Raw genomic sequence first — 26419 nt, 5'->3', positions numbered from 1 at the left:
GAAGTTTCACTTGCCTAAATCGCTTTTTTGATATTAGCTGTAACTACACCGCGAGATCATCCTCATAGAGTACGAAGTCCACCTCAATAAGAAAAGTAAATAAAAAGCATGAGCACAATATTCCTATCACTAATTAGTTAAATAATTTTATTGGCGTTTATTACCGACTTGAGTAGGTCCATCTCGTAATTCCTACCTTTTTTAATCAGGTAGAATTGGCACAGCTATACCAAGGCCTGACACATTATTAAACGTAATAAAAATATTCTCCTCAAATTATCGCCCAAATCACTATTATCAAATTTACAGAAGATTGCATAGATAATATTTAGTTAATAAGCTTCGTCAAATGATGTAACTTGCTTAATATAATTTTCCTACATTTATCTGTATAAATTCTCCGACTACCAACTCCTTTGATTAAATTGAATTAGCCCAAAATTATAATCAGCAAATGTTAATATCCAATTGGAGCTAGTTCCTGATATGTGTTATTTGTAACGGCACTTTCAGGCCTTGGTCTAGCTCATTAAGATTAATTTATAAAACAATTAATGTAGCGAACTCTACTACCAACTTAAAACATTGATTAATTTAGGCTCACAGTATAATTCATTAAAATTAATTTACAACCATGATATGACTAGCAAGCGACCCTCTAAAATAATTAAATATATTTCTCATTGACATAGATAATTAGAACAAGGATTTTAAATTATATTAAAATAGACGAAAAACAAATGATCTATTTAGATCAAACCTAAAGAAATGGGTTGGGCTGCAACCAACCTAAAGACCACCAACTTGACCCACTAAAATATGGACCCGAAGCCCACACTATCCACTAAAGCCACATGGGCTAAGCTACACCTACAAACTAGGGCTAGGCGGCCTACAACCCAAGCTTGGGCTAGGCTGTTTATAGCCCCAAACCCACCACTCACCTATGTTGGGCTACAGGCAGTCCAACCCACCCCAAGCTCGGGTTAGGCTACACCCAGCCCAGCTCAACACACAAGCTGGGCAACACCTAGCCCAGCCCCGCCCATGGGCTAGGCCACACCCAACCTGACCCGACACTCGGGCTAGGCCACACCTAGCCCGACACGGCACTTGGGCTGGTCTGCATCTAGCGCAAGCGGCCTAGCCCGAGCCCAACCAAACCCCCTTCCTCAACTCAGTTTAGCTGAGGAAAAGAAGGAAAAAGGGCTACCAATGTGCACCGTCGCCTACAACCAAGTCGGTACGTTGATCGACTCCCCATCGACTGAGGAAGGCACCATGATGCCAATCGGCCAACGGAGGAGGCGACGGCTACCAACAAGGCAACAAAAACCCTAACGATGGGGAGGGGAAGCTGCTAGCGGTCTTGACCACCGGTAGCCTTGCCCGACCTCACCGGCACTCTCCCCTCGGCTAGCAGAAGCTAGCTGAGGGGGAGCCTAGCCACCAAAGGTGGCCGACGATGAGAACCGCCCTCACTAAGGCCACTGGCCAAAGCAAGGGGCTGCTCGACAGTTTTCGACTGTGAGGGCTCCAAAGGATACCACCAAGGGTATCTTTGCGAAAAGGGGAAGCTCATCGAATTGGCGCGACAGGGCACGAAGCAGCTGGCCGACCAAATCATGGCAAGACTGAGAGGGAAAATCTCGGAGAAGAAAAACTCACACGCTAACACATTTTTAAATTAAATTTACCTGACAAGAGAGGCAGCTCCAGTGCTTCAATCCATGGGGTTGGCAGTTCCGGTGACAGTCCAACGCAGCGGGAAGAAGAAAGAGGGAGAGTGAGCTATGGGCGCAGAGAAGGAAAGGAGGGAGAAAAGAAAAAGAAAAGAATAAGAGCTAGGGAAGAAGAAAAGAGAGTGGGGAAGAGAGGAAAGGGCGCAGGTGCCCCACACGTGCACGCTCATTTTTTTTTTGGGTTGTTATAGCCTATGTAAAATATATGCTCTAATTTCAAACAAGGTACACATCAAGATTTTTAAAAAGAAATATAATGCATTACCTATGTAATTTGTACATATTGTCTATGCAAAATAGACGCTCTAATTTTAAATAATGTACGCATCAGAATTTTAAAAAAATCTTGTGCATCAACTATGTAATTTATACATATCATCTATGTAAAATATACACTACAATTTTAAACAAGGTATGCATTAGGATTTAAAAAAAATGTTACGCATTATTTATATAATTTGTACACATCGTATATGCAAAATATATGCTACAATTTAAATTAAGGCACACACTGAGATTTCATAAAAAACGTCAAGCATCACTAATGTAATTTATATGCATTAAATATGCAAAATGTATGCTGTAATTTTTAATAAGGTAGGCATCTAGGCTTACAAGAAATTGAAAATATCACTATACTATACAACACATATCTACACAAATTAAAAAATATGCATCTGTTTAACAAACTAAATGCTCTCATCTTACATAAATTAACTAACAAAAAATAAAAATAAAATGCACTCATTTTTTTAGAAATTAATACATTGAGATTGTATAAAATAGATTGTAAAAATTTGCATCCATTTCCTTAGATACAAAAAATTAAATAATAGCACAATATCATTTCACAAATTAAAAGTTTGCATCTATTTAATAAACTGAAGTAACTCATCTTCTAGAAATTTGAATCAATTTTCATAACAACCCTCCAAATTTACAACTTTTAATGAAAGTGTATCCGAAGACCTATTGCTTTCATTTAATACAGTAGGTGCATTAGACACGAAAGTATAATGGTCTATGGCGATATTATCACCCACAAGGAAATCAACTTCTTCAAAGTATACAAAGCCCCTCTCTTGGCATTTGGTATATTTAAATTTTATCTAATTATTGAGAAAAAAATATAATCAGCTACAACCTTATATTGTAATCATAATATATATATATATTACACACACACAGAGTAAATAATAAGATAAAATATGTGGTACATTTTATACCTTTATTATCATATCGCAATCTTCCTCGGATGGTGCAATAGGGACATAGTTGATGTGATTCCAAGCCGATCCACTTCTCTCTAAAAGAGCCTTAAAATTTCAATAAGTTTCACAAAGGGTTTTCCATCTATTTTTCAAAAGCTCGACATTTAATTTTCTATCGGTCCTTAATATATACCTTTTTGTTATTTCTCTCCAACCATCTTTGGTATAGCTTTTACCGGACCTTCTCCTTACATCATGTTGGATGAAGTAGGTCTAATAAAACTGAATTTTGCTCAGTAGTCTAGTTGTCAATCATTTTGCTAGAGGACTCAGATTCATGTTTTCTCTACATGTTCTCTCTATTTTCAATATAATTAAGAACATAAATTGTGTAATAAAATGACGCACTACATACATTTTTGTAATAACAAAAGTCCACACTACTTACTATAAGTCCACACTAACAACCAAAAAATTCATGTATGCGTACTTATAAATCCACACAACATAAAATAAGTCTGCATTATATACTGTAAGCCCCCATTAACTACTTACAAATTCATACGAACATAATTATAAATCCGCACACCCTAGTATAAATCTATAATCATAGAAAAAAAATTCACACCAAAGCATATTAGTTAAAGGATAGGAATATATCTCAGAAAAAAGTTACCCTCATACATAAAAAGTAAAAGGGAAATAAAAAAAATTAGAAAACAATAGAAGCGACGATTACAAAAAGAAATTACTTGTGATGGTAGGAGGTCGCAATAGCAAATCTAACAGATGGACATTGGTGGATGATGCAAAAGGTGGGGATGTCGATCTTCGGTGCTTTGCTCCTCGTTGGTTGCTCATTGATTGGAAAGGATCATCTTATTTGCCTTTCGTTAGTTGATCGAAAAGATAGGAGAGGTATGCTCTTGCAATGAAAGTATGTGCAGAGCATACTCACAGTGCTTTGCCGGAGAAGAAGTGTGCGAAGAATGAGAGAGCTTAGCGCTGGGCTCGGTGAAGGAAGCTATGGCTACCTTTGGAGAGAAGAGAGAGAAAGAGGAGAGAGAGAAAAAGAAAGTACAATTATAGCTAATCTGAGTAGTTATTATGTACTGTCATCTCAAAAATGTAAAATAGTAATTTTAGTTTATTAATAAATTAGTTTTTAAAAGTTGTATGGAATAAAATGAGAGAATATTGAATCGCTATACTAGAATAAGATAAGTTGTTAAACTACTACATCAAAATAAGAAAACTTATTCTAAAATAAGTCTATTCCTATTCTAGGAGTGAATGGGAGCTTTTAGTTTCACTCCTGAGAACACTCATAGAGGAGTTCCAAACTATGCCCAAATATTCTCTCTTCGACGTGGAAAACGACAAACCTAAATTTGTAAATAATTTAAACTTACTACTACTATTTTTTTTTAACTAAAATAATATTAAATAATAAAATTCAAATATTAGTTATGACCAACCTCCGCGGAACTCTTTGGTACCTAGCATTAGTTGTCATTGGATACAATGCATCCTTACGAGTGCGAATTTTTTTCAAAATAGACCAACATCCTTTCAAGACTACTTGAATTGAATGGTGTCATATTTAAATATATATTCTCAGTTTGACAAAAAAAGCTTGCATGCTTGTATATCAGAGAAACATGCTTCCTTGTGCTTCAAACTTTGTAACCAGACATGTTTATCAGCAAACCTCTTCGTTGAGAGCATTTGAAAGTTCTTCACTTACCATCAAGAATAAATAAAGTTTAAATCATATACACATGCGATCAGGTGAAAGAAAAGTTTCAGCTTACATTTCCAGAACATTGGCAGTGCGGGATCCTTTTTCACACAAAGGAAATGAAACTGAAAATGAGAAAACCATAACATCTCTGTAGAAAAGATTTAAAAGTGAACTGGATATCCACAGCAAGTTTTTAATGCTTCAGCTGATAGTCTGCACTGCTGAGTTCTCACCGGTATGGACCACTTAACAGGACTAATTCTAGCATCCACCACATTCAGTGCCGGAATGTCTTAACAACTTGATCTATTCTTCTGCGGCAAAGTGGGCAGCTGCTCAAATGTGAAGAGCATGTCATGCAACAACACATGTGACCGCACCTGGAAAATTTGAGAATTTATAAGTAAACTTTTCAAGTTAACACAAACAGAAACAAATCATGTATTATACATCTTAGGCCAAGTACCATAAAAAGATTAAGAAAAGTTCAAGGAAATGAATTAGCAAATTACAATGTACATGTGCACTCAAGTAACTGGAAAAGTTCAGAAATTGTATAATTGCAATAGTTATTGGCTAATTGTCTAAGGCATTGGATCAAGACAATTCCTTGGCATTTGAATTAGATTGTTACAAAGATGAGGAAAGAATTATTTTGACTTAATCCAAAAATTGGAAGGAATGTGCAGTCTCACAACTGTCATCTGCGCCAACATACCATGCCAATGTATGTCAAAGAGTACACAAGGAAGGGTCTCTGTATGAATATTGTGCTTTTGTGCGAAGTGTTGCAATAGCACCTGTGCTTGGTGCTTTATGCCACTAGCTAACATGCACATCCCATTGCACAACAGGTATCCCATGATGTCTAGATTATCAACCCATTATTGGTTGATAAAAAGACTGGGAAAAGGAAAGCTCAAATTTGATGAATTGTGCATTGATGGAACACAAGGACCGTGTCACTTCGTGCGACAGCAAATGTTTCCTAACACAAGCAACTGCCCTAACATCAGGCTTAAGGTTGCAACCATTTTCCCTCCCCAGACCTTGCAGTAACATTAATGGGAGACTCATCGTCTTGGATGCCCTTAATTTTGAGCGCATGTAAAAAATATGCAGAAAGTTAGCTTTCAAGTCACTTCTATGGTGCCAATAAAATTAAGTCACTAACAGAAGATGCAAAATCAAGAAACCAAGTCATGTTTATATGTAGCTTATTTGAAATGATTGGATGAGATCTACCTTTTTCATTTCTTAAAATTATTTGGATTTTGACTTGACTAGACATGAAGGATTGCATCAGACTATCATATTTATCTTAAAAGTAAATGATTTTTCCAAACTATGCAACACAGCAGGATCAATATCCTGCAGCATTTTCCCCATGGAATTGAAGTCAAAATACTTCCACAATTTTTACCATGGTAGTCAATGGCATATAACACCAAGACTCAAAACTGTCCAGTCAATTCCAATAGGTTAGAAAGTATGAATTGGGAAGAAAAAGGTAAAATAGAAGACATGTGGTGCTTACGGTACAAAAACAGCATTGTACTCTTGTTCAAGGCAGATCACGCATATGTCTAGCATCAGTTGATCATTTTTTATGTCATCAGATACTTCCTCAGACTTCTCTGTCAGTCCTGCAAAATTTCATATAAGAGTCATAGTTGCAACAAAAATATGCACCGCCAATACAGGGCAGTACAATGTTAACTTAAAAAACCAACCTTCATTTTCTCTTGCTTGTCTTTGTGCTGCTGCAGCATGAACCCTGGGTAATCCAAATATCATAAACATGTTGAAACTAGTCCTCCAAGAGTTGGAATAGTGATTACACTAGGTAGAGCCAAAGCATAGAGAGATACAGTGCACATATTTAAAGCATGAAACCAATAGAACATCTCCAAAGGACACAGACAGATCACTTAAATTTAAAATAACTGTCTTCTCAAACTATGGCAGTATAAGAGCCTCAAAGAACTACAAAAGTTTACTACAGTATACAGACCCCTTCAGCATCATTAATGTGCTCCCTTTGAAATTGATGCTTCACAAAGCAAACTTTGGCAAACATCACCTTTGTTTCATCAGCAGATTCAGATATTATTCTAATAGAAACCCACAATCAACATTGCAAATAGATATATTACATCACAAGTTACAACAAAGAAATCAAAAATCAAATCTATTCTGTTCAGGTCCTCAAAACAAAGATAGAAAAATCTACTTCAAAGGACCTTTTACAATGCAGAAAGAGGTCCAATTTAAATGATCATATAAAATCCTTTTGAACAGATTATAATTATTAACACTTCTCTAAGGTCAAAAAATTGAATGGGTAAGAGCTACATTCAAAGTTGAGTCATCCAATACAAATGCATCATCTTTGTGAACATATTGATACATAATGCCTATTTACTTAGTTATCTGTTCACTTAGGTAAATGTAATTTCTTTCCCAGCACCAGATGCCTAAGATGAGAAAGATCCAATTTGCATATCTAAGTTTTAAAGTGAGGCTACAAGATAGAAAGGTGACCCTAGAAAGTATGGACATGACAAGAGTAAATGGGAAGAGATGAAAAGAGGTGGCAAGTTTGTTACTTATTGTTCTACGGATTTAGGTGACGCATGCAGTTATTGCTCCAATGGGTGTTGATGCCTTTTAATACGAAAAAAGTCTGCGATTATGGTCGGGGAAAAGCATTATGATACATGAAGGCACATCTGAACTACTAAACTTCACAACTAGCCCAATTAGCAAGATGTATATGTGAAAGGAACTAATTTACCATACTAGAATGATTCATTATAATATCCTGCAAGGACCATCTAGATGGTTTCATGGGATCGCTGGAAGGAGCTCAGTTGCTTCATGAAAACTTCACATATATGGTCACTTTGCTTCAGTTTAGTTCAAATTTGAATGAAAAGTCATGAATAATATGGCTAAATGATCTTAAGACACAGAATTTCTCTTAACCAGAGTTACTGATGAATCTACTATAACATGTTAAATCTAGCTATTTAAGCTCAATATCTGCTGGGCTCAGTTGGAGAAGAGATGGGAAAGAAAAGCACCTGACAGAAAGTCCCTCTACCCTTGGTGCTCATAAAACAAAATAAATGGCCAGATAGAAGAGGTCAATATCCACAGTGAAATCAAAGATCATATCTTGGATCTAAGAAGAGCTACTGATATCAAAATTCATAGGGAAATGATTTCCATGTAACAGGGATAACCAACCGCAATTTAACCCCGGTTGGAGAGTTTTCAGATTTTGGTTATTTGGCACCATTCTACCCTAACAAGGGATATCAGGATATGAGGGTACGAGAACCACACCTGACATGTTTCCAACACAAGCTTGTTCCTTGACTTTCCTCTTCAAATTCTAAGAGCAGCTTTTTTAGGTTTGACAGGAAAGGCTATGTTCCAACTTTAGTCGGTATAATTCATTACACCAGATTACCATACCCCGCGAACCAAATTATCATACCCCTTGAACCAGATGTTTATCCCTTCCTCTTTGTGTTTCTTATTGGCAATCAAATAAAGCTCAACTCTGAAGAGACAGTAATATTCTACCATGGGCAACTTCATTTTCTCATATAGGACCAAGTTATAGACTATGACCATCTGAAAAACTTGAGGCTCACTAAGAAAGCAGAAAATTAAATTACTCATTATGGAAGACCTTGGATTCCAGCACTGCAAATCATTAATTATATAAATGAATATACATAAATAGGAAAGATCAATAGCTAACTTTTCACACAATAGCAACTAAAATACAAATAGAGTATCAGAATATATACAAGTTGAGAAGTTATATCCAACCTCTTTTGCAATTCTGAACGACGCCTTTTTTCCAGAAAATAATCAATCGCATGCTTTGTAAGAAGATACAGACCAAAAACTGTAAAGCCCATAGAAGCAAATTGGTACCACCTATTGGACATCATCTCAATATTAGATTCTACCACTAAATACACTTACATATGCAAAGAAATAAGAGAATCACATATTCTACAAGTATAAACATACTTAGCCCATTTTCCAAGATTTGCAATTAGTTGATCAATGCCTTTCGGGGACACATAAAATGGCCCTTTATCGGGTCTTTGAATTCGGATTGTCCCGATATCATCTTTAATAGCCTGTTCATGGGGTAAAGGAAAGAAAAAAGCAATGAGCAGAGACCAAAAAACAATTCAACATTTGTTATCTATGGTAGGTTGGAGTTAGATGCCTGCAAAAAGCACTGATCAATCTCATAGAATAGCACCTGATATGCTAGGAAGAAGATGATGAACAAGATCCAATAACTAACTGAAAGGTAATAGCACTCATTCAGTATAAATTTATTAAGTACAAAATCGTGACAATTTCTTGGATTCCAAAAATTAGGTTCATTCAGCAATAGATGTTCATTCCAATTATAGATAAAAGGAATTACCTCACCAACCACAGTCAATGAAGTTCCAGTTGGAAGAACCCTTTCAGTTCGTTTAACTCCAAGCATCTACAGAGTACTAGTAATATCAAAGAGTGAAGAATTTAGGCTTAGCATTTGCATTCAAAGTATCAAATAGGCAAACCTTGAGACCCTGTAAGTAGTCCAGTGTTCCACGTACTAGAGATCTCCCTGACTCCTCAAAAGCTTCACTTGCAACGGTTAATGCCAGACCAGTAGCACCACGAGCCCCAACAACATACACATGGCCAGTTCCATCATCCTAGCAGCAAATAGATTAGCAAAAAGGAAAGTAGATCTCAGAGATTCAATTGTACATGAACCATCTTACAAAAAAAATACCCCAAAAAAGATGGTAGAATCCTAGAATAATTAATTTTCAAATTTCATGCACAAACAATTCAAAGAACTTTTTAATGATTGTTATAAGTTTATCATTATAAATAACGATCAATAGTAAAGCCATTTCCTAGTTCAGTTAAACATTTTTAAAAGGATGAAAAATGACAACACTTGATTTTGAGATATATCACCCCCACCAATTGTATAGTAGTATCTGAAGTGTTCCTGGATAGACTAGCTGGAAGTTGTTGCCCTCACTCCCCCACACTTAAATCCAGCAAAAGCTAGAATCTAATAGTCCTATATTTCACTCATCATGATTCATGATAGCAAAGCATAATGGAAGGAAGTTTGTTCAACTTAAAGGTTAGTAATATAAGGCCTTAATGGAATCATTGACAAACAAAAGTCAGGTTGAAGGACAAATTATAGTAATATAGTATTATACCAACATATGATGATGAATGCAGCCATGCAGGCAATAACTTTATTTACCCCAATGCCACTTGTTTCAGAAAGTTGAATCAAATTCTACATCCAAAAGAAATACAAAATAGAAGAATTGTAATCAGTTCTTACAAGGTACCAAGGAACCTCTTTATTCATAGAAAACATCAAGGCAGAATCTTGTATCCATGACCCAGCATCATTGTGCTTCAAGAAGTGTTGCTCTGCCTATAAAGAGCAGCCAAGTAAGTCATGTCAAAGATAAACGAAAAAAGTTCTTCAGTCTACACAACAGAATAAGGGTTTATAAGAAATGAGGACAAACCGTCTCCTCAACTATTACACCTCTGAGACCACTTTGTTCACAGTTAATAGGTGTTTCCGATCCAACTCTTCCAGAAACAGTAACAATAAGAGGAAGAACTTTGCTGGCAGTATCTAGAAGAATAGCTACAAAAGACCGGTAGTAATAGAGAAATAAATTCACTCACTTTATACAAGAAAATGTAGAAAACTGAAAATAAAATGTTCCTAACATTTTAATCAATATATTGATAGAAGACAAAATAAAATCCACCATAAAGCGAATTTCCTTTAAACAAAGAAAGACTTTTAAAGAGAACCTTCAACTAAATCAGATAATTGTGAAATATATAATAGCATCCAAAACAGCAAGAAACTAAAAGATGCAGCAAAGATCCTCTAAAGGAAAACTCCAATAGAAGACATTCCAGTTATCCCAAAGGTACTCCAAAACCTCTTCAAAAAATAAACATGATTTTCATATATTAATTATTGTCTACTCACGATTCACAGTATCAAGCAAGCAAATGAGAAAGGAATTTCCTGATCAGGTTTCAAGAAACAATCCATTGTTGGAGACAAGAAATAGGTCCAAAAGATACAGAAATTAGAAGAAATTAACAATTTTCTCTAAATCACAATTTTTCTAATCAAACTGACTGATATAGTAAGAAAAGAAAAATAAAAGAAAAGATGATCCTACACAAAATCAAATTCTTTTAATGGATTCTCACTGATTTTTAATTGCATGAGATGAATCTTAGAGTCCTAATGTCCTAACTTAGCACCTCACACTTCACTTAGGTTACACCCAAAATGATTTATTATCTCAAATAGTCACTTAGGTCAAGTAACTTCTCCATAGTTTATAAGCAAAAGTGACTCCTGATAACTGTTTGCTATAAGATGATAGAAGTCAAGTAACTTTATTACTGATACAATCTAAAAAGATAAAGAATATACTCAATGTAGTTTAATGTTCAAGCATATGCTCACAGCATCAAATCTTCTTTTCTGGAGTTTGGAAGACAATTATATAGCTGCCTTAAAAATTACCTACATCTTTGTAAAAACTGGATCATGACGGCTAATAATGGTTTCCAAAAATAGGCAGAACCCGAGTCGAATCGGCCATACCAATCCCAATCCCGAAACCAGTCTAATTTAGAATTTGCAAGTTTCGGCCATATTGGCTGGATTGGCTAATCCGCCTTGATCGTACCAAACTCAAACATATCGATCAAAACTCACTTCAAACTAATTTTTTTTAGGATTCAGATCGAATCTAAAATGTATCTAACCTTAAAAACATAGTAATTGATGTCCTCAGTTGCTTTTTTTTCTAAATTTTTTAGTTTTTACCCTCTATCTCTCTCACACACTATCTTCCCGCCCCTCATATTTACCGATCTCATCCTATGACTGATCCAATGAGTCCCTCTAGCTATTCCGCACTCTAGTAAATTCCGGTGAGTTTTTTCTCCCTCATTCTCTTCTCTCTTTCTCACCCATTTTTTAACCCATTTTTCTTACTACTATAGAACAACAATGTAGAGAAAAATCTCTCTTTTCACATGTATTCTATAGTAGTAATTTACGAATTAAAATTTATCAAATTCAAGTTGAAATTCATTATAGTTTTGAGCAAATTTTTTATTTAGTTTTTAGGTTTTATACGTGACTAATTTTTATTTTCTTATTAATTTTTTTAAAATTTTTAGAAATTTTTCTGTATTTTTAAATAATATTTAGAATTTTATGTAATTAAAGAGTTAATCCGATATAAGTGACCGAAACGACCAATGCAGTTGATACAACTAATACGTGTCATTTTTTCTAATGGCCAATCTCAATCCTAATACCAAGTTTTAGAACCTTGCCATTAACTAGATGAGTATTTCAAAACTAAAACATATAAATACTGGTCAAATAGATAGGATTGATCAGTTGAAAGAGTTCAACTGTCTAAATAACAAGGCAAAATATTAAATAAGTACAAACTTCCAAAACCACATGATTTTAATATCTTAAATGATGCTTGTACATAGAAACAACGTAAGTAAAGGATGAAGGAACTTTGTAGTTTGTACTAGAATTTATGCATCAGTTATATTATTCCAAACAAGAACTAGACCCAAAGGCTAATGAAAATCAGAAGCAATTATGAGTGTTCTCTATATCTCGATTTCTCATATCTGTCTTAAATGATGCATGTACATAGATCAAACGTAAGTAAAGGAAGAAAAGGAACTCCATACTGAGAAATCAATTGTTACTCACATTATTCCAAACAAGAACTACACCCAAAGGCTAAGGAAAATCAGAAGCAATTACAAATGTTCTCCAAATCTCAATCTCTCTTATCTAAATTAACTGATTTTCAACAAAGAAGAAAAGAAAAGATGGGTCTACACAATATCAGATTATTTTCTCAAACTCTTACTGGTTCTTCTAATTGTTACATTGCATGAGATTAATCTTGGAGTTCTATATTTCAAAATTCATTGTTCAAGAATCAGATTTGGAAGTGGTTAACTATTCTAACCAAGGTTCCCAGTTTCGGCCGATCCCGACCGAAACGGGTGGGAACGGGTCGGATCCGACCCGGATCCGACCCGAGGGACATCAATAATTGATGTCCCCATCCCCCACCTGCCTCTCTCCCTTTTCTCTCTCTCTCTTTCTCTCTTTTCCTCTCTTAGTCTCTTTCTCTCTTTCTCACGGATCTCTTACTCTCTTTCTCTCCAGCGACTGAGTAGTGAGTAGATCTTCGTCTCTCCGGTGACCTCGACCTCCGGCGACGTTCTTCGACAACCTCGATCTCCGGCGACCTTCAGTAAGTTTTTTTTTTCAGTTTTTTTTCCCCTTTTATAGCAGCACTGCAGCAGCAAGCTGCTGCTGCGCTTGCTGCTCACTGCAGCAGCAGCAAGCTGCAGGTGCTGCACTGCAGCTGCAGCTTGCTGCTACAGCAGTGCCTGCAGCACAAGCTGCAGGTGCTGCTGCTGCTGCTTCTCAACACAGCAGCAGAAGCAGCAGCACCTGGTGCTGCTTATGCAATTATGCCTCATAAATTTAAATTATTTTATATTTTATTTTGATTTTTGTTTATGTTTTTTAGTTGCGGTCTTACAGAGCTAAAATATCGATGGCTCCAAAAGAGAAGTCATATGATACCGACATTGGGTAGCAATATTGTAGCATTATTAGGCAAGATAAAAGGCGCGTTAAATGCAACTGGTGTGGAAAGAAAATGAGTAGTGGTGTCAGCCGTTTGAAAGAACATTTAGCTAGAAGATAAGGAAATGTAGCAGCTTGCACTCAAGTGTCTTTGGAAGTTAGAAAACAAATGTTGGCTCATTTAATTGGCAAAAAGAAGGATAAACAATTTGCACAACAAAGAGAGTCAATGATTCGTGAAGAATTGATGCATAATCCTATACAGATTGATGATGATAGCAGTGAGCAAAGTGAGGAGGACGAGGAGGAGAGACAAATGAGGAGGGCAATGAAAGAGAGTAGAAATATGCATAGAGTAGAGGAAGAAATGAGAAGAAGCACTGGTGGTAACTTTCAGAGATCTAGATCAGTTAATATACGAGGAGAGAGAATATGGGGGCAGCAGTTCTACCCATAGGACTCCTGGTGTTACAGCAGAGTCTGAAAATATTGGACCAATGGATACATATCTTCAGAAAAAAAGGGGTCGTACACAGACTTCAATCAAGACAGCTCTCAAAGGAATTAAAAATGCAAAGAAACACATTGGTAGAGCTATCTCTAAATTTTTCTTCTACAACCATATTCCTTTCAATGTAGCTGATAGCCCTTACTATCACACTATGATGGATGCTATACAATCAGTAGGGCCTGGTGTTCCCTTTCCTAGTTCAAATGATATTGCTACTAAATATCTTGACTCAAAGGTAGATGAACTTCATACTTATATTGAGACATTTAAACGGTATTGGGATGAATTTGGTTATACACTGATGTGTGATGGGTGGAGTACATAAAACAGAAGAAATATAATTAATTTCTTAGTGTACTCTGGCATGGGGACAATATTTTTGAAGTCTGTGGATGCTACTGCTCATTTTAAAAATGCAGATTATATTTGTCAGTTGATGGATGAGGTAGTACAAGAAATTGGTGAAAAAAAAGTAGTCCAAGTGGTTACTGATAATAGGGCAAATTATAAAGTTGCTGAAAATTTACTGATGATTAAAAGACCTCATTTATATTGGACGCCATGTGCTGCACATTGTATTGATCTGATGTTAGAGGATATTGCAAAAGAGCCTGAAATTGACATGGTCATATGTGAAGGTCAGAGGTTAACAAATTTTATATATAACCATGGTTGGGTTCTTAATTTACTCAGGCAGATGACTGGTGGTAGAGAGATCATCAGACCCGGCGTCACTAGATTTGCCACTCATTTTTTAGCCTTGGAGAGCATCATGCGCTACAAGGATGATATTATACGGATGTTTACATCACAGGAGTGGTCTATGAAAATTAAGAATATGAAACCTAAAGATAAATCTTTAGGTGAAACTTTGAAAAATATGGCTCTTGAAAATACATTTTGGGATTATATTACAATTGCCACCGCAATATTTGAGCCTCTTGTCAAAGTATTAAAACTTGTAGATAGTGATGACAAGTCTGAGATGAGTTTCTTATATGAGGCAATGGACATAGCTAAAGAATCAATAAAAAAAAATGTGGGCCAAAGTTATAAGAAGTGGTGGAAGATGATTGATTCTAGATGGAACAAACAACTACATAGAGATATACACGCTGCTGGTAAGCATGCTTTTAAGTTTTAAGTTTTAATTTACTTTTATTTATGAATATTTAAAAATTTGAATGCTTACAATTTTTAAATTTTTACAGGGTATTTTCTTAATCCAAGATTTCAATTCTCTAAAAATGTCAATAATGATAGTGAAGTCTTGTTGGGGGTTAGAAAGGTAATCAGCAAGCTTGAGCCCGATATTCATAAACAAATCCTGTGCGATAAAGAAGTAAGTTATGATTCAATTAAATAATTTTATTATTATTTGTTTTAAGTTTTAACTTTCAATAATCAATATAATCAATAAGCTAATAATATATTTCTGATTTCAGATGGAGAGATATAGATTGAGAGCTGGGCAATTCAGTACTGCTAAAGTTGCTGCAGCTATATCTCATAACACTCCAGCTGGTGGTCTATTTATGGATAGGAGGAGGCACCAAATTTGACGCCAATAGCAAAGAAGATTTTAAGTCAAACTGTGTCTTCATCTCAGTGTGAAAGAAATTGGACTACTTTTTCCTTAATCCACACAAAAACACGCAACCGATTGACAATGGAAAGATTGGAGAAGTTAGTTTTTTGTCATTATAATATGAGATTGAGGGAGAGAAATTTAAGAAGAAAGGCAGAAAATGAACAACTGATTGATTTAAATCATGTTTTTGATGAAGAAGACCCCTTGACTCCATGGATCAGAGAGATAGAGGACAGGGTATTAGATGACAGAGATAACCCATGGTTAGATGAAATATTGGGAGAGACCACGACGAGGGTAGAGACTGGTACGAGTCATTCAACAACGAGAGATAATATACCTATTAGTACTAGTCATAGTCCTAATGATACATATGGTGGTGAGATCATTCCATCTATATTTGTTGAGGAAAGTCAAGGAGGCATAAGGAGTGAAGACAGAGAAACTGAGAATATATATACATATCAGCGACGTCATGAGATGCATTTTGGTTCCTATGATTATGGTACATCGAAGATTTATTGTTTGGAGCCATCACAAGATCCATATACTAGTTATTGTCCTCAGTATCCTCAGTATTCTCAGGCACAAGATCCAAATGTTGATTATTATCCTCCTCAAACGCAAGTCACACAACAAGATCCATACAATATGACTAGTATGATAGAATCACTTTTTGGAGCATCAGGTCCCAGACATCAATATTTACAAACTTATGATGATTATTATGATGAAGACTATAGAAATTTATGAGAACCAGCTCGGTATTCAACAAAGTTTTAAATTTTGAGTAAGTTAATACATTTTTTTAAGTTTTTAGACTTCATATGTGAGTAATTTTTGTTTTCTTATTTTTTTTAAATTTTTCTGTATTTTTCTGTATTTTTAAATAATATTTAGAATTTTATATAATTAAAAAATAGTCTGATCCGATACGAACGGCCGATACGACTGATACGGCCGATACGTATCGTTTTTCTAGACGGCCGATACCGATCCCAATCCCGATACTGGGAACCTTGATTCTAACTTCCCATTCTCATAGGGTTACAAGCCAATTTATTTACTTTCTCAAACAGTCATTCTTCTTGCGTCTTGATATTTCAAAAGCAAAGGGACTCTTTATTATTGTTTCCTGTAAGAAGATAAGTAAGTTTACTTCATTATTATTCTATTGTTGCGAAAGATGTAGATCGCTGCATCACATTCAAACATGTGCTCATGGAGAAAAATCTACCTGGAGTTTGGAAGATCATTGTTCACATATCTTCCTACAAATTGTTTGACATAATGTGGAAAACAGAATCACAATAATCAACTTTCATCTACATAATCAGATAAATTTTTTCAACTTAAAACATATTTATACAATTCAAACAGCAAATCTCGTCAGTCGAAGTAGTTCATCTGTCGTAATAACAAGAAAAACGCGAGAATACCACTCACCCAGATCCTTCAATCGGCTAACCCTGGTAACGGATCGAAGACCATCAGCATCCCTGAACCAAATAACTCTTCAAAGTGAGAAACGGATAAATTACCAAATACATAGGCGAACTCCTAATAAACAAAATCCACAATAAAACCCAATTCACACCTTCCACTACTTCTCCCCAAGAGATATAAAGCAGCACCACTCAGGCAACAACCCAATCCACCCCACGGAATCATCCTCACCAGAACTCCAAAACCCAAATCCCCAAAAGCTCAAATTCCAGAAAAATCAAACGATACACCAAAAACATAAGAAAGACGACTTCTTAATAGGCAATTCCACAAACATGATGCGACCAAGATAAGACCCGGTTAATTTAGGAGAAATCAGAGCGAGAAGGAAGAGAAGAATATATATAGTTAGGTTTTGCAATGGCTAATTAAGGAGGAGGGGCGATGGTTGGTTCAGAGGAGGAGCGAATTTGGACATCAGAACTCGGAAGGCGGACGACTTGAAGTTGAACAGAGATGAAAAGGAGGAGGGACGTTGTGAAAGAAACGAAGGAACGCGGGACCCACTTTATGAGTTATGGACTTACGGCTAAAAGAAAAAGGAATACGTGTTATCCATCAAGTTAATGCTCTGAGTTTCTGTCGTTGCTTAGGAATAAAAAAAAAAAGAGTAGGGCCTTTTCTAGTATTTTTGCGTATTGACTTCATATTATCTTTTACTAATTTGCAGAAAGAAACAATGAAAAATAAATATTCGCAGACCAAATCCTCGCTTTTAAATATTTTTGTGGATAAGTCTCTTCAAAAGTAATATTATCAGGAAAACATTTATACTTTTGAACAAAAATACTCGCCTCTGACCTCTCAAGGTATTAGTGCTCCATTTAGTCGGAAGGGACAACTATTAATGTTTATACTGATATGGACAATAGAGGGGATCAAAGGCCCTACTTGACTCGATCGGAACGCTGACGGAAGGGACAACTATTAATGTCTATACTGATATGGACAATAGAGGGGATCAAAGGCCCTACTTGACTCGATCAGAACGCTGACCTTATTTTCGACTCGCCAGGCTTGAGCTCGAGATCACAACTGACGATCTAGAGATAAGTTTTCGATCCTCATGAAAATCCCACGTACTTGTAAAGTTTTTCATGACAAACTTGAACAATTTTTTTTAAAGAAAATCTAAGGATAATTGTAACACTCAGCTATCAAACAGGTGCCCCTCATGTGGGTAGAACCCACGAGATTATCACATGATCTGCTGATTAATGTTTCAACGCAATATATAAATAAAAAGCCCACATTTTCATAAATAAAATAGATAAGGAAGTCCATAACACCAAAGCCATAACAAACCCAAAATACAAATCCATAAAATATAAGTCAAAGCCTACGCAGGAGCTACAAGCCTAAATATACATCGGTACCACATACTCATCACTCATTATGCTCATCTAATACGCAAATTCATTAACAAATAATAACATGTCATGCGCCAAATTCGGGCTAACATGTCCTCAATTTCACAATTTCAACTCACACTAAGCTTTACCTATAGGCCATGACAAAACTACACTACATAATATGCATCATCTTATACTACCAAGTCTATAGCTTTGGCTCATATAAAGCTACGCCTATAGGCCACATCAAATACTCACACACGAACACACACATACCGAGTAGATCCTAGCGATAGAATTGCCAGCCTATCACCCGGCGAATAGCATAATAGATTGTCCGCCATTACAGACTAAGGATCTCAATTGTAAGCCCCTCACATAGGTCAATATCGCAAATCGATACTATCAAGTGAGCCATCAACTCTACATCATCACATTACCGTGCGAAAATCATGAGTCATCACTCACGGACGCCCTCACCATGTGTTATCAGGTACCACTAGGTCTACGCCATCCTATTCTTCTCTTTCTCGCTATCTTAAATATCCTAAAGGTATGACTCTCAATGATCTAAAATAAGTTGCCCATCGTCCGGTGAAATGGCTATCTAATTGTCTATGATCAACAAACTGAAACCTCATATGTGAGCCTTATTATATATAAGTAAAATAGTATCCCTCGGTCCTAACCCTAACTGGGGAGGTGTCAAGTACTATCAAGATGTAACAGTCACCCATGGTCATAAATGTGTGCAAGTGGCATGATCTTATACAGCACAACAAAAATATAATTAAACACACATCATTATCATGTTTTACGTACTAATACACATGTTCATGCCCAATGAATATGCGTAGAAATTATAATATGTGAAATTTTACCGAACTACAAAATAAGATTAACATACATGATGTGCAATAATAACGGTAAGGAACACGTAGACATATGCATGCTATGAATATAATGATATCATAAGGTAAGTTATTTCATTCTCTATAATACTCCTAGATTATAGAAGTTTCATTTGCCTAAACCACTTACTTGATATTAGCTGCAACTACGCCATAGGATCATCCTCATAGGATATGCAATTCACTTATGTTCACGACAGGCTTGGGTTGTTTTATCTCATAATTTCTACCTTTATTAATTACGTAGAGCTAGCACAACTGTACCAAGACCTGACACGTTATTAGACGTAATAAAAAATATACTCCTTAAATTTAGAGAAGATCGCATAGACAATATTTAATTAATAAGCTTCGTTAAATAATGCAACTTGCTTAATATCATTTTCTTACAATAATCTATATAAATTCTCTAACAGGAGCAATTAGTACAGATACAACTAGATCACTGACTCATTTGCTAAAATTAGTTTAACCAAAGTTAAAATCCACCATGCTAAATGCTTCCTAGAACTAAATCCCTATTAAGAGCAATTATTAAAATGAACCAACATTCTTTATCAATAATTAAGATTAAGGCTCAAGTTGACAAGAATAAAATAATAAGATGATTAGTATAAATAAAATAATTATGATGCAACTAATCGGCTTCGCCAACTCAAGGCCAAGCACAAACTCATTAAAATTTGGGCCTAAAGCCCCAAGGGAACTAGGCTTAAAAGCCTTATGGGCTGGGCCATAGCCCAACCCACCAACGAACTTAGGCTAGGCTGCCTACAGCCCAAAACTACATGGGTTGGGTTGTCTGCAGCCCAAACTCACGAAAAACTTGGGCTAGGTTGCATGTAGTCCAACCACACCCCAAACTTGGGTTGGGCTGCACCCAGCCCAACACATGGGATAGGCTACACCCAGCCTAAGCAAGCACTTGGACTGGCTTCAAGACACAACCCCTCCTTCCTCAACCCTAATGAAAATGGGAAGAAAGGGTGGCTCCCGATGGCTGCCGCCACTGGCAATCGGGACCAACTAACTGGTCGATGCCATGCAAGCGAAGGAAGGCACCCACGGTGCCTACCCAGCCGATGGGGAAGATGAGGACCACCTGGTGAGACCTGCTGGTGAACCCGGCCATTGGCAACCCAGCCGAACCCACCGACATGCTCCCATCAGCATGTAGAAGCCAATCGAGGGGAAGCTCGACTGCCAGAGGTGGTCAACGATGAGAAACAACCTCGCCTCGGCTGCAAACCAAGGCGAGGGGCTGTCTGGCAGCTCTAGCCACAAGGGCCCAAATGCAGGCACCCTACGGAGACTCTTAACGAAGAGGAAGCTAATCTACTTGTTGGGTAGCGAAGCCGGCAACAATGGCAGCCAAAAAATAGCTCACAAGGCTGCCAGGATAAGCCTTGATACACAGCCTCAACAAGGGTGAAAAGGGCCAAATAAAGGCAGCAACTAGGAGAGCTTTATGAGGTTAAGCTCCTGGACCGGCATAGTGGTGACCAAGGTCGCTGGCCAGCCAAATTGTCAACGAGGCCAAAAGGGGAAGAACACGTGATCTAGCCTAAAATTAACTGAAATTAACTACAAGAAGGGGGTAGAGCACTTACGGGCAAATCGATTGGCGAGCAAGCCTCCACGATGCTCCGACGCGGCATAAACCAAAAGGGGCTAATGATAGCTGCAGGCAGGGAGAAGAAAAAAGAAGAAAAAAAAAGAAAAAAAGACAAGAAGGAATGAAGGGGAAGGAGAAAGAAAACAGAGAGGGAGGGAGAAGGAAAGGGGCGCATGTGCGTGCCCATAAGTTCAGCACATGTGCTAGGCACATGGATGCCACATTTTTTTATAGATGTTACAATACCTCTGAAGACTATGAAAGAATTACCTTGGATCGAAGAAATTTGAGCCCAAATACCTCTGAAAATCATGATCAACAGTAAAGCTTCTTGTGAACGAGAATGGTGTTATTAATTTCATAATTTTAATTAAATTTGAAATTAGTAATTAAAAGAATTTAAAACTGAAACGTTGTAAGAATTTTAGAAGTTTTGTAACGACTATAATGGTTATTTTAAAATGATTAATGGGATGAATTCATATAGGGGTTACAAGTTTTGAAGAAATTCAAAAGGCTTGAAATATCTATATATACCCCATTTGTTCATGGGAAAAACAACAAACACAAAAATTCCACATCAAGTTTTAGTTACTTTTCTCTTTTAATTTTTTTTATCTATTATTTTGATTGAATTGGAGGAGTGCGGTTCTCACAGAGATGTGACATAGGAACAAGGTTCTAGGTTGTACCTTGGAGGAAAGAGAGAGGAGTAATCTTGCACATAGGGCGCCACTTTCTTTTAGGGTAGCTACACTTTGGTCTGCTTCACAGACTAGAATTCATTAACTTTTTAAAATATAAAACTAGATTTATTCTGTGCATAAATATTCTATGTTAGAGTTTTTAGAAATAAAAACTAACAATCTAAATAAAATGATTAATGGGCTAAATTCATTTTGGGGTTACAAGTTTTAAATAAATTCAAAAGACCTCAAATATCTATATATACCACATTTGTTTATGAGAAAAACAATAACAACGCAAAAATTTCAAGTCAAGTTTTAGCTACTTGTCTCTCTTAATTTTTCTTATCTATTATTTTGATTGTATTAGAAGAGTGCAGTTTTCACATATAAGTGTTGAAGCATTGTGTGAGGTTTTAGGTTGTACCTTGAAGGAGAGAGAGGCGGGTAACCCTGCATAGAGGGCGCTAATTTCCATTAAGGTAGCTACGCTTCGGTGTGCCTCATAGTCTAAAGTTCGTTAACTTTTTATTATTGTTTATATTAAATAATATTTATTTTATTATTTAAAAAAAGTAGATTTATTTTGTGCATAAATATTCTATGTTAAAGTTTTTAGAAATAAAAACTAACAATCTAAATAAAATGATTAATGTGCTAATCATTTGGGGGTTACAAGTTTTGAAGAAATTCAAAAGACCACAAACATCTATATATACTCGATTTGTTCATGAGAAAAACAATAACAACGCAAAAATTCTAAGTCAAGTTTTAGCTACTTTTCTCTCTTAATTTTTCTTATCTATTATTTTGATCGTATTGGATGAGTGCAGTTTTTTCATAAAGAAGCGTCGAAGTATTATAATATCCGACGACGTAGGAACAAGGTTTTCGGTTGTACCTTGGAGGAAAGAGAGGCCGGTGACCCTACATAGAGGGCGCCATTTTTCTTTAGGGCAGATACGCTTCGGTATGCATCACAGGCTAGAGTTCTTTAACTTTTATTATTATTATTTATATTAAATAATGTTTTTTTAATATAAAACTACATTTATTCTGTGCATGAATATTTTATGTTAAGTTTTTAAAAATAAAAACTAACAATCTAAATAAAATGATGTTGGCGATAACAATCTGATTCCAAAGAGTCATAAAAAATTCGATCAAAAATAAATAAATTAAATAAACTTACAAATTACAGAATATAAAATTATGAATAGTCGAGTCTAGTATTGGATACTATCTTCTTAAGACTAATTCACCCTCTATCGATTGCTTTTAGAACAGTGGACGTCGGTCTCCTAGGATATAACGACTACCTTGCACTCGAAAGGAAGCAACTATTAGAATGCCTTGTTGAACCTGAACTGTGCTGTGCTCTCTCTCAAATGCAGACTCAAACTTAAGACTCTCTTAGAAGAAATGAACCAAATTTCTGTTTCAAATTATGCAAACTAACAGCCTATTTATAGAATTAAATAGGCTAGACGAAAGGATGCAAATGGTCATGAATGGATGCACCATTTTGGGTCTGAAACCAATTAACAGTTACAATGTGAAGGGATGAACCATTTTGGGTCGGGTTCAACCAACCAACTAACTGATTAACTGTTCATCGAAAGGACACACCACTTCAACTTCGGATAGGTTCAACCAACCAACCTGAACCAGACCAGATTTGAACCTGTATCAGACAAAAAATTAAAATTGGACTTGACCCGTGTGTGCGAACTGAGTCGAGCCAACTAGGTCGGGCCAGCTAGCTCCGGTGGGCCCGTCGGTGCCGCAGCCGCAGCATCGACGTCCCCACCGCCTCTCTCTCCCCCTTTTATATTTCTCTCTCAATCTCACTCTCACTCTCCTCTCTCTCTCTTAAACTCTCTTTCTCTCTCCTACTGTTATCGTCGCCACCGCTGTCCTTGGAAATCACTGTCGCCACCTCCACAAGCGTCGGTTAGCTCCTCTCTCTCTCTCTATCTCTCTCTCTCTCTCTCTATCTCTCTCTCGCTCAAACCCGAGCTCGGGCTTGTTAGAGCCGAGCCGTCGGTGAGAGGCCAGCTGCTGGCTGGGTAGTAGCGGCCGGTACCCTCCTTGTCGGCCCAAATCTGCACTTCCCTCCCCTCCTCTTTCTCTTCTCTTCTTCTTCCTTCTTTTCTTTCTTTTCTTCTTCCTTTCTTCTTTTTCTCCATTCTCGGTCCCTCCCCCTCCTCTTGCTGCAATAGTGCTGGGCCGAGCCCAGCACTGTAGCAAAGAGGATTATATATATATATAATTATTTTCTAATGTTAGGTAAATTAGTCAAAATTTATTTAGATAATTGATTATTTTGATAATTTACACTCACTTATATAATTTTACTAAGTATTTTTAGTATAATAATTTATTAATTTTAATTATAAACATGGCCTATAAATTTATTTATAGTTTAGTTATTATTTATTAGATTAATATATGTAGTCTCATTCATAATAATCTTACATTTATATTTATATTTTATAACTATTTTTAGTATATTATTATTGTCTAATAGTTTGTATAAAATGGAATACTAGACTTGCATATTATTTTTGTACAATAGGATAATGACTATTTTGCATATAATTTATGATTAATTAATAATATTATTTTTATTAAATTATATATATATATAGTCGTCTTGGTTATTTACAAAAAGGAGATAAATTACTATTTACTTATTACTTATTCTATAATTAGCAAACTAAGATTTTTAGTAAATAAATATAAATTATGGTAATAGCATATTGATATTATCACAATTGAACTTATCCTATGAATCTAATCAATTTTAAACCTAATAAAATATCATATTTTACTCGAACGGATTATAATCGGATAAACAATTAATTTTATGTTACTTAAACATTTTTAGATCTCGAACCCTTTATGTGAGGCCTCGTGGACCCTATTAGGACGAGTTGTCGCTTGGTTGCCGGATTTGAGGGATACATGAGTTGTGTCTTCTGATCAGAGGTGAGTAGTTTTATTTCTTAGACGCTTTTCTCAAATTAGGATATATTATATATTATGTACATGCATATTTTAGTCTCCAGCATGATTATATAACTTTATCTAGAGATGATTTCAGTCAAGCATATTTTATCTTGCATTTGATTAGGCTAATCTAGGATATGAATACATTGTTGATATATAAAGATGATTGGAGATGATTATACTGTTATGACTTTCTGTCGGGGTGAATTCTAGCATGAGTATGCATATGATAGACTAGTAGTGATATGCATATGTTAGATATATGGTTGGAGACTGCATTGTATTATTTTCCTCTCGACTTCCTTACCACCTAAATTCTTGATATGCATGACTCGTTATAGTACTGGATATATGCACATGATCTATCATATAGAAGGAAATACATAAATCTCATTGATAGAAAAGTTGATAGAAAAAGCATGAGGATACCCAAGTAGGTGCTAGGGTTAGGAATGCTTGTAGTGATGATTATGGTCGCTGATATGTGATATCTTGTGGTCCATTTCTGAGGTCAGTTGAGTCCGTGCGCATAGACAATCGGGCACTTGCCATTCGCTAGGGCATGCGTGTGGCGAGTTACCTTTATGTGATTTCTATTAACTTGTGGGGTACTCGATCTAGATGGATTTTGATATACCCTTAGCGTATGGTAGGGTATGATTATGACTGAGATACCCTTAGCGTATGGCAGGATATGCTTTGAGCCTACGGGTAGGATGTTGAGGTTGGGTACCAGGTGTTGACTATGCATAGTGGTCTAGTATGATGATATTATACCGAGATGTCGGTGATGATCGTAATGTTGAGAAATATATATGATTTTATTATCATCTATTATACTTGATTATTGAATGGTCAATATGCATCATAGGTGGTTGCATTTGATATCATAGTATGATCATGATCGGCATGCATCATGTGTTATATTTGAGAGAGAGTTATGATGATGGTATGATATGAAGATTTATTTATACAGTGTCGAAAATTATATATTTTATCAGTTATGACATGACATGTTATCTATTTTTTCATTTATATATCATTGAGAAACATTCATATACTCATTCATGACATGATGCTCTTTCTGATTCATATTATCCAGTACATGATTTACTCTCTGTTTAGCATTACTAATTCGGGGTAAGGTCTATTCATTGAGCCTTTTACTCATGCTCTCTTTATTTCTTTTCTAACCCTCTCAGATATGTGGTACATGATAGCGACTTGAGATATCCTGAAAAGATATTTCAGATTGATGAGGTGAGCTATAGGTGCGAGACGGTATAGATGATAGTTTGTATAGAAATTGAGTTATATCGTTGATTGTTATTTTTGTACTTTATTGTATTAGACGATGATTTGTATAGTATATGTCAGATTATAGTGTACTCGTGTATTAGTTGTATTTTGATGGTTTGTCGTGACCTGTGTGAGTCTTACCAAATTATATAGTGGTCTAGTGTATATTATTGTGGACTTGGATATTCATATGTTAATAGGTTTATTTGACTGATAATATGATTTATTTGGTGTTGGATTATGTGAACATAGATATGTTAGTAGGTATTATTTGATGATGTCATGATTATATGTGCACAGGAGTATATTTGTGCGCGACGGGCCCTGCCCAACTTGTCGAATGCGTCGTGCATGCTGTATGGGCGCGTGGGCGTGCACGTGTCCGTGCCAGGCGAGGACGTTACAATAGAAATCAGGTTGTACCATTATTGAATATGTTTGTACTCCACTATATTAGAAGATGATTTATATACAACATGTTATATTA

At 36.0% G+C, this 26419-nt stretch overlaps 2 protein-coding genes across 2 annotated transcripts; one reads left to right on the top strand and one right to left on the bottom strand.

Moving 5' to 3' along the window:
• Window positions 1-4667: 4667 nt before the first annotated feature.
• Window positions 4668-17537, bottom strand: LOC140776365 (E3 ubiquitin-protein ligase SP1-like). Its single transcript, XM_073120042.1, has 11 exons — window positions 17149-17537; window positions 16998-17050; window positions 10295-10419; window positions 10102-10197; window positions 9305-9442; window positions 9163-9228; window positions 8751-8863; window positions 8544-8654; window positions 6431-6474; window positions 6235-6343; window positions 4668-5077 (listed from the first exon to the last, which is right to left on the bottom strand). The coding sequence occupies exons 1-11, from the start codon at window positions 17220-17222 to the stop codon at window positions 4975-4977; spliced, it is 1032 nt and encodes a 343-aa protein (XP_072976143.1). The 5' UTR covers window positions 17223-17537; the 3' UTR covers window positions 4668-4974.
• Window positions 10436-16989, top strand: LOC140776366 (uncharacterized). The gene is made up of 3 exons (XM_073120044.1): window positions 10436-15081; window positions 15172-15302; window positions 15406-16989. Exons 1-3 carry the CDS (start codon window positions 14325-14327, stop codon window positions 15520-15522), a joined length of 1005 nt encoding a protein of 334 aa, XP_072976145.1. The 5' UTR covers window positions 10436-14324; the 3' UTR covers window positions 15523-16989.
• Window positions 17538-26419: the final 8882 nt, after the last annotated feature.

This window comes from Typha angustifolia, chromosome 14 (assembly GCF_048772165.1).
Source record: "Typha angustifolia cultivar Huaian chromosome 14, ASM4877216v1, whole genome shotgun sequence".
NCBI classification, from domain to species: Eukaryota; Viridiplantae; Streptophyta; class Magnoliopsida; order Poales; family Typhaceae; genus Typha; species Typha angustifolia.
Note: the sequence above shows the minus strand (reverse complement) of the source record. Positions and strands in the feature narration are given on the sequence as shown.

Excerpts from the sequence above, each read along its gene's own strand:
- LOC140776366 (XM_073120044.1), top strand. The coding sequence starts at position 14,325 with ATGGGGACAATATTTTTGAAGTCTGTGGATGCTACTGCTCATTTTAAA. Across the intron at positions 15,082-15,171 it reads TAGAGATATACACGCTGCTG|GGTATTTTCTTAATCCAAGA; the intron begins GTAAGCATGCTT and ends AAATTTTTACAG. Across the intron at positions 15,303-15,405 it reads AAATCCTGTGCGATAAAGAA|ATGGAGAGATATAGATTGAG; the intron begins GTAAGTTATGAT and ends TTCTGATTTCAG.
- LOC140776365 (XM_073120042.1), bottom strand. The coding sequence starts at position 17,222 with ATGATTCCGTGGGGTGGATTGGGTTGTTGCCTGAGTGGTGCTGCTTTA. Across the intron at positions 9,443-10,101 it reads AAGAGGTTCCTTGGTACCTT|GATGATGGAACTGGCCATGT; the intron begins GTAAGAACTGAT and ends ATTTGCTGCTAG. Across the intron at positions 6,475-8,543 it reads CGTTCAGAATTGCAAAAGAG|GGTTCATGCTGCAGCAGCAC; the intron begins GTTGGATATAAC and ends TGGATTACCCAG.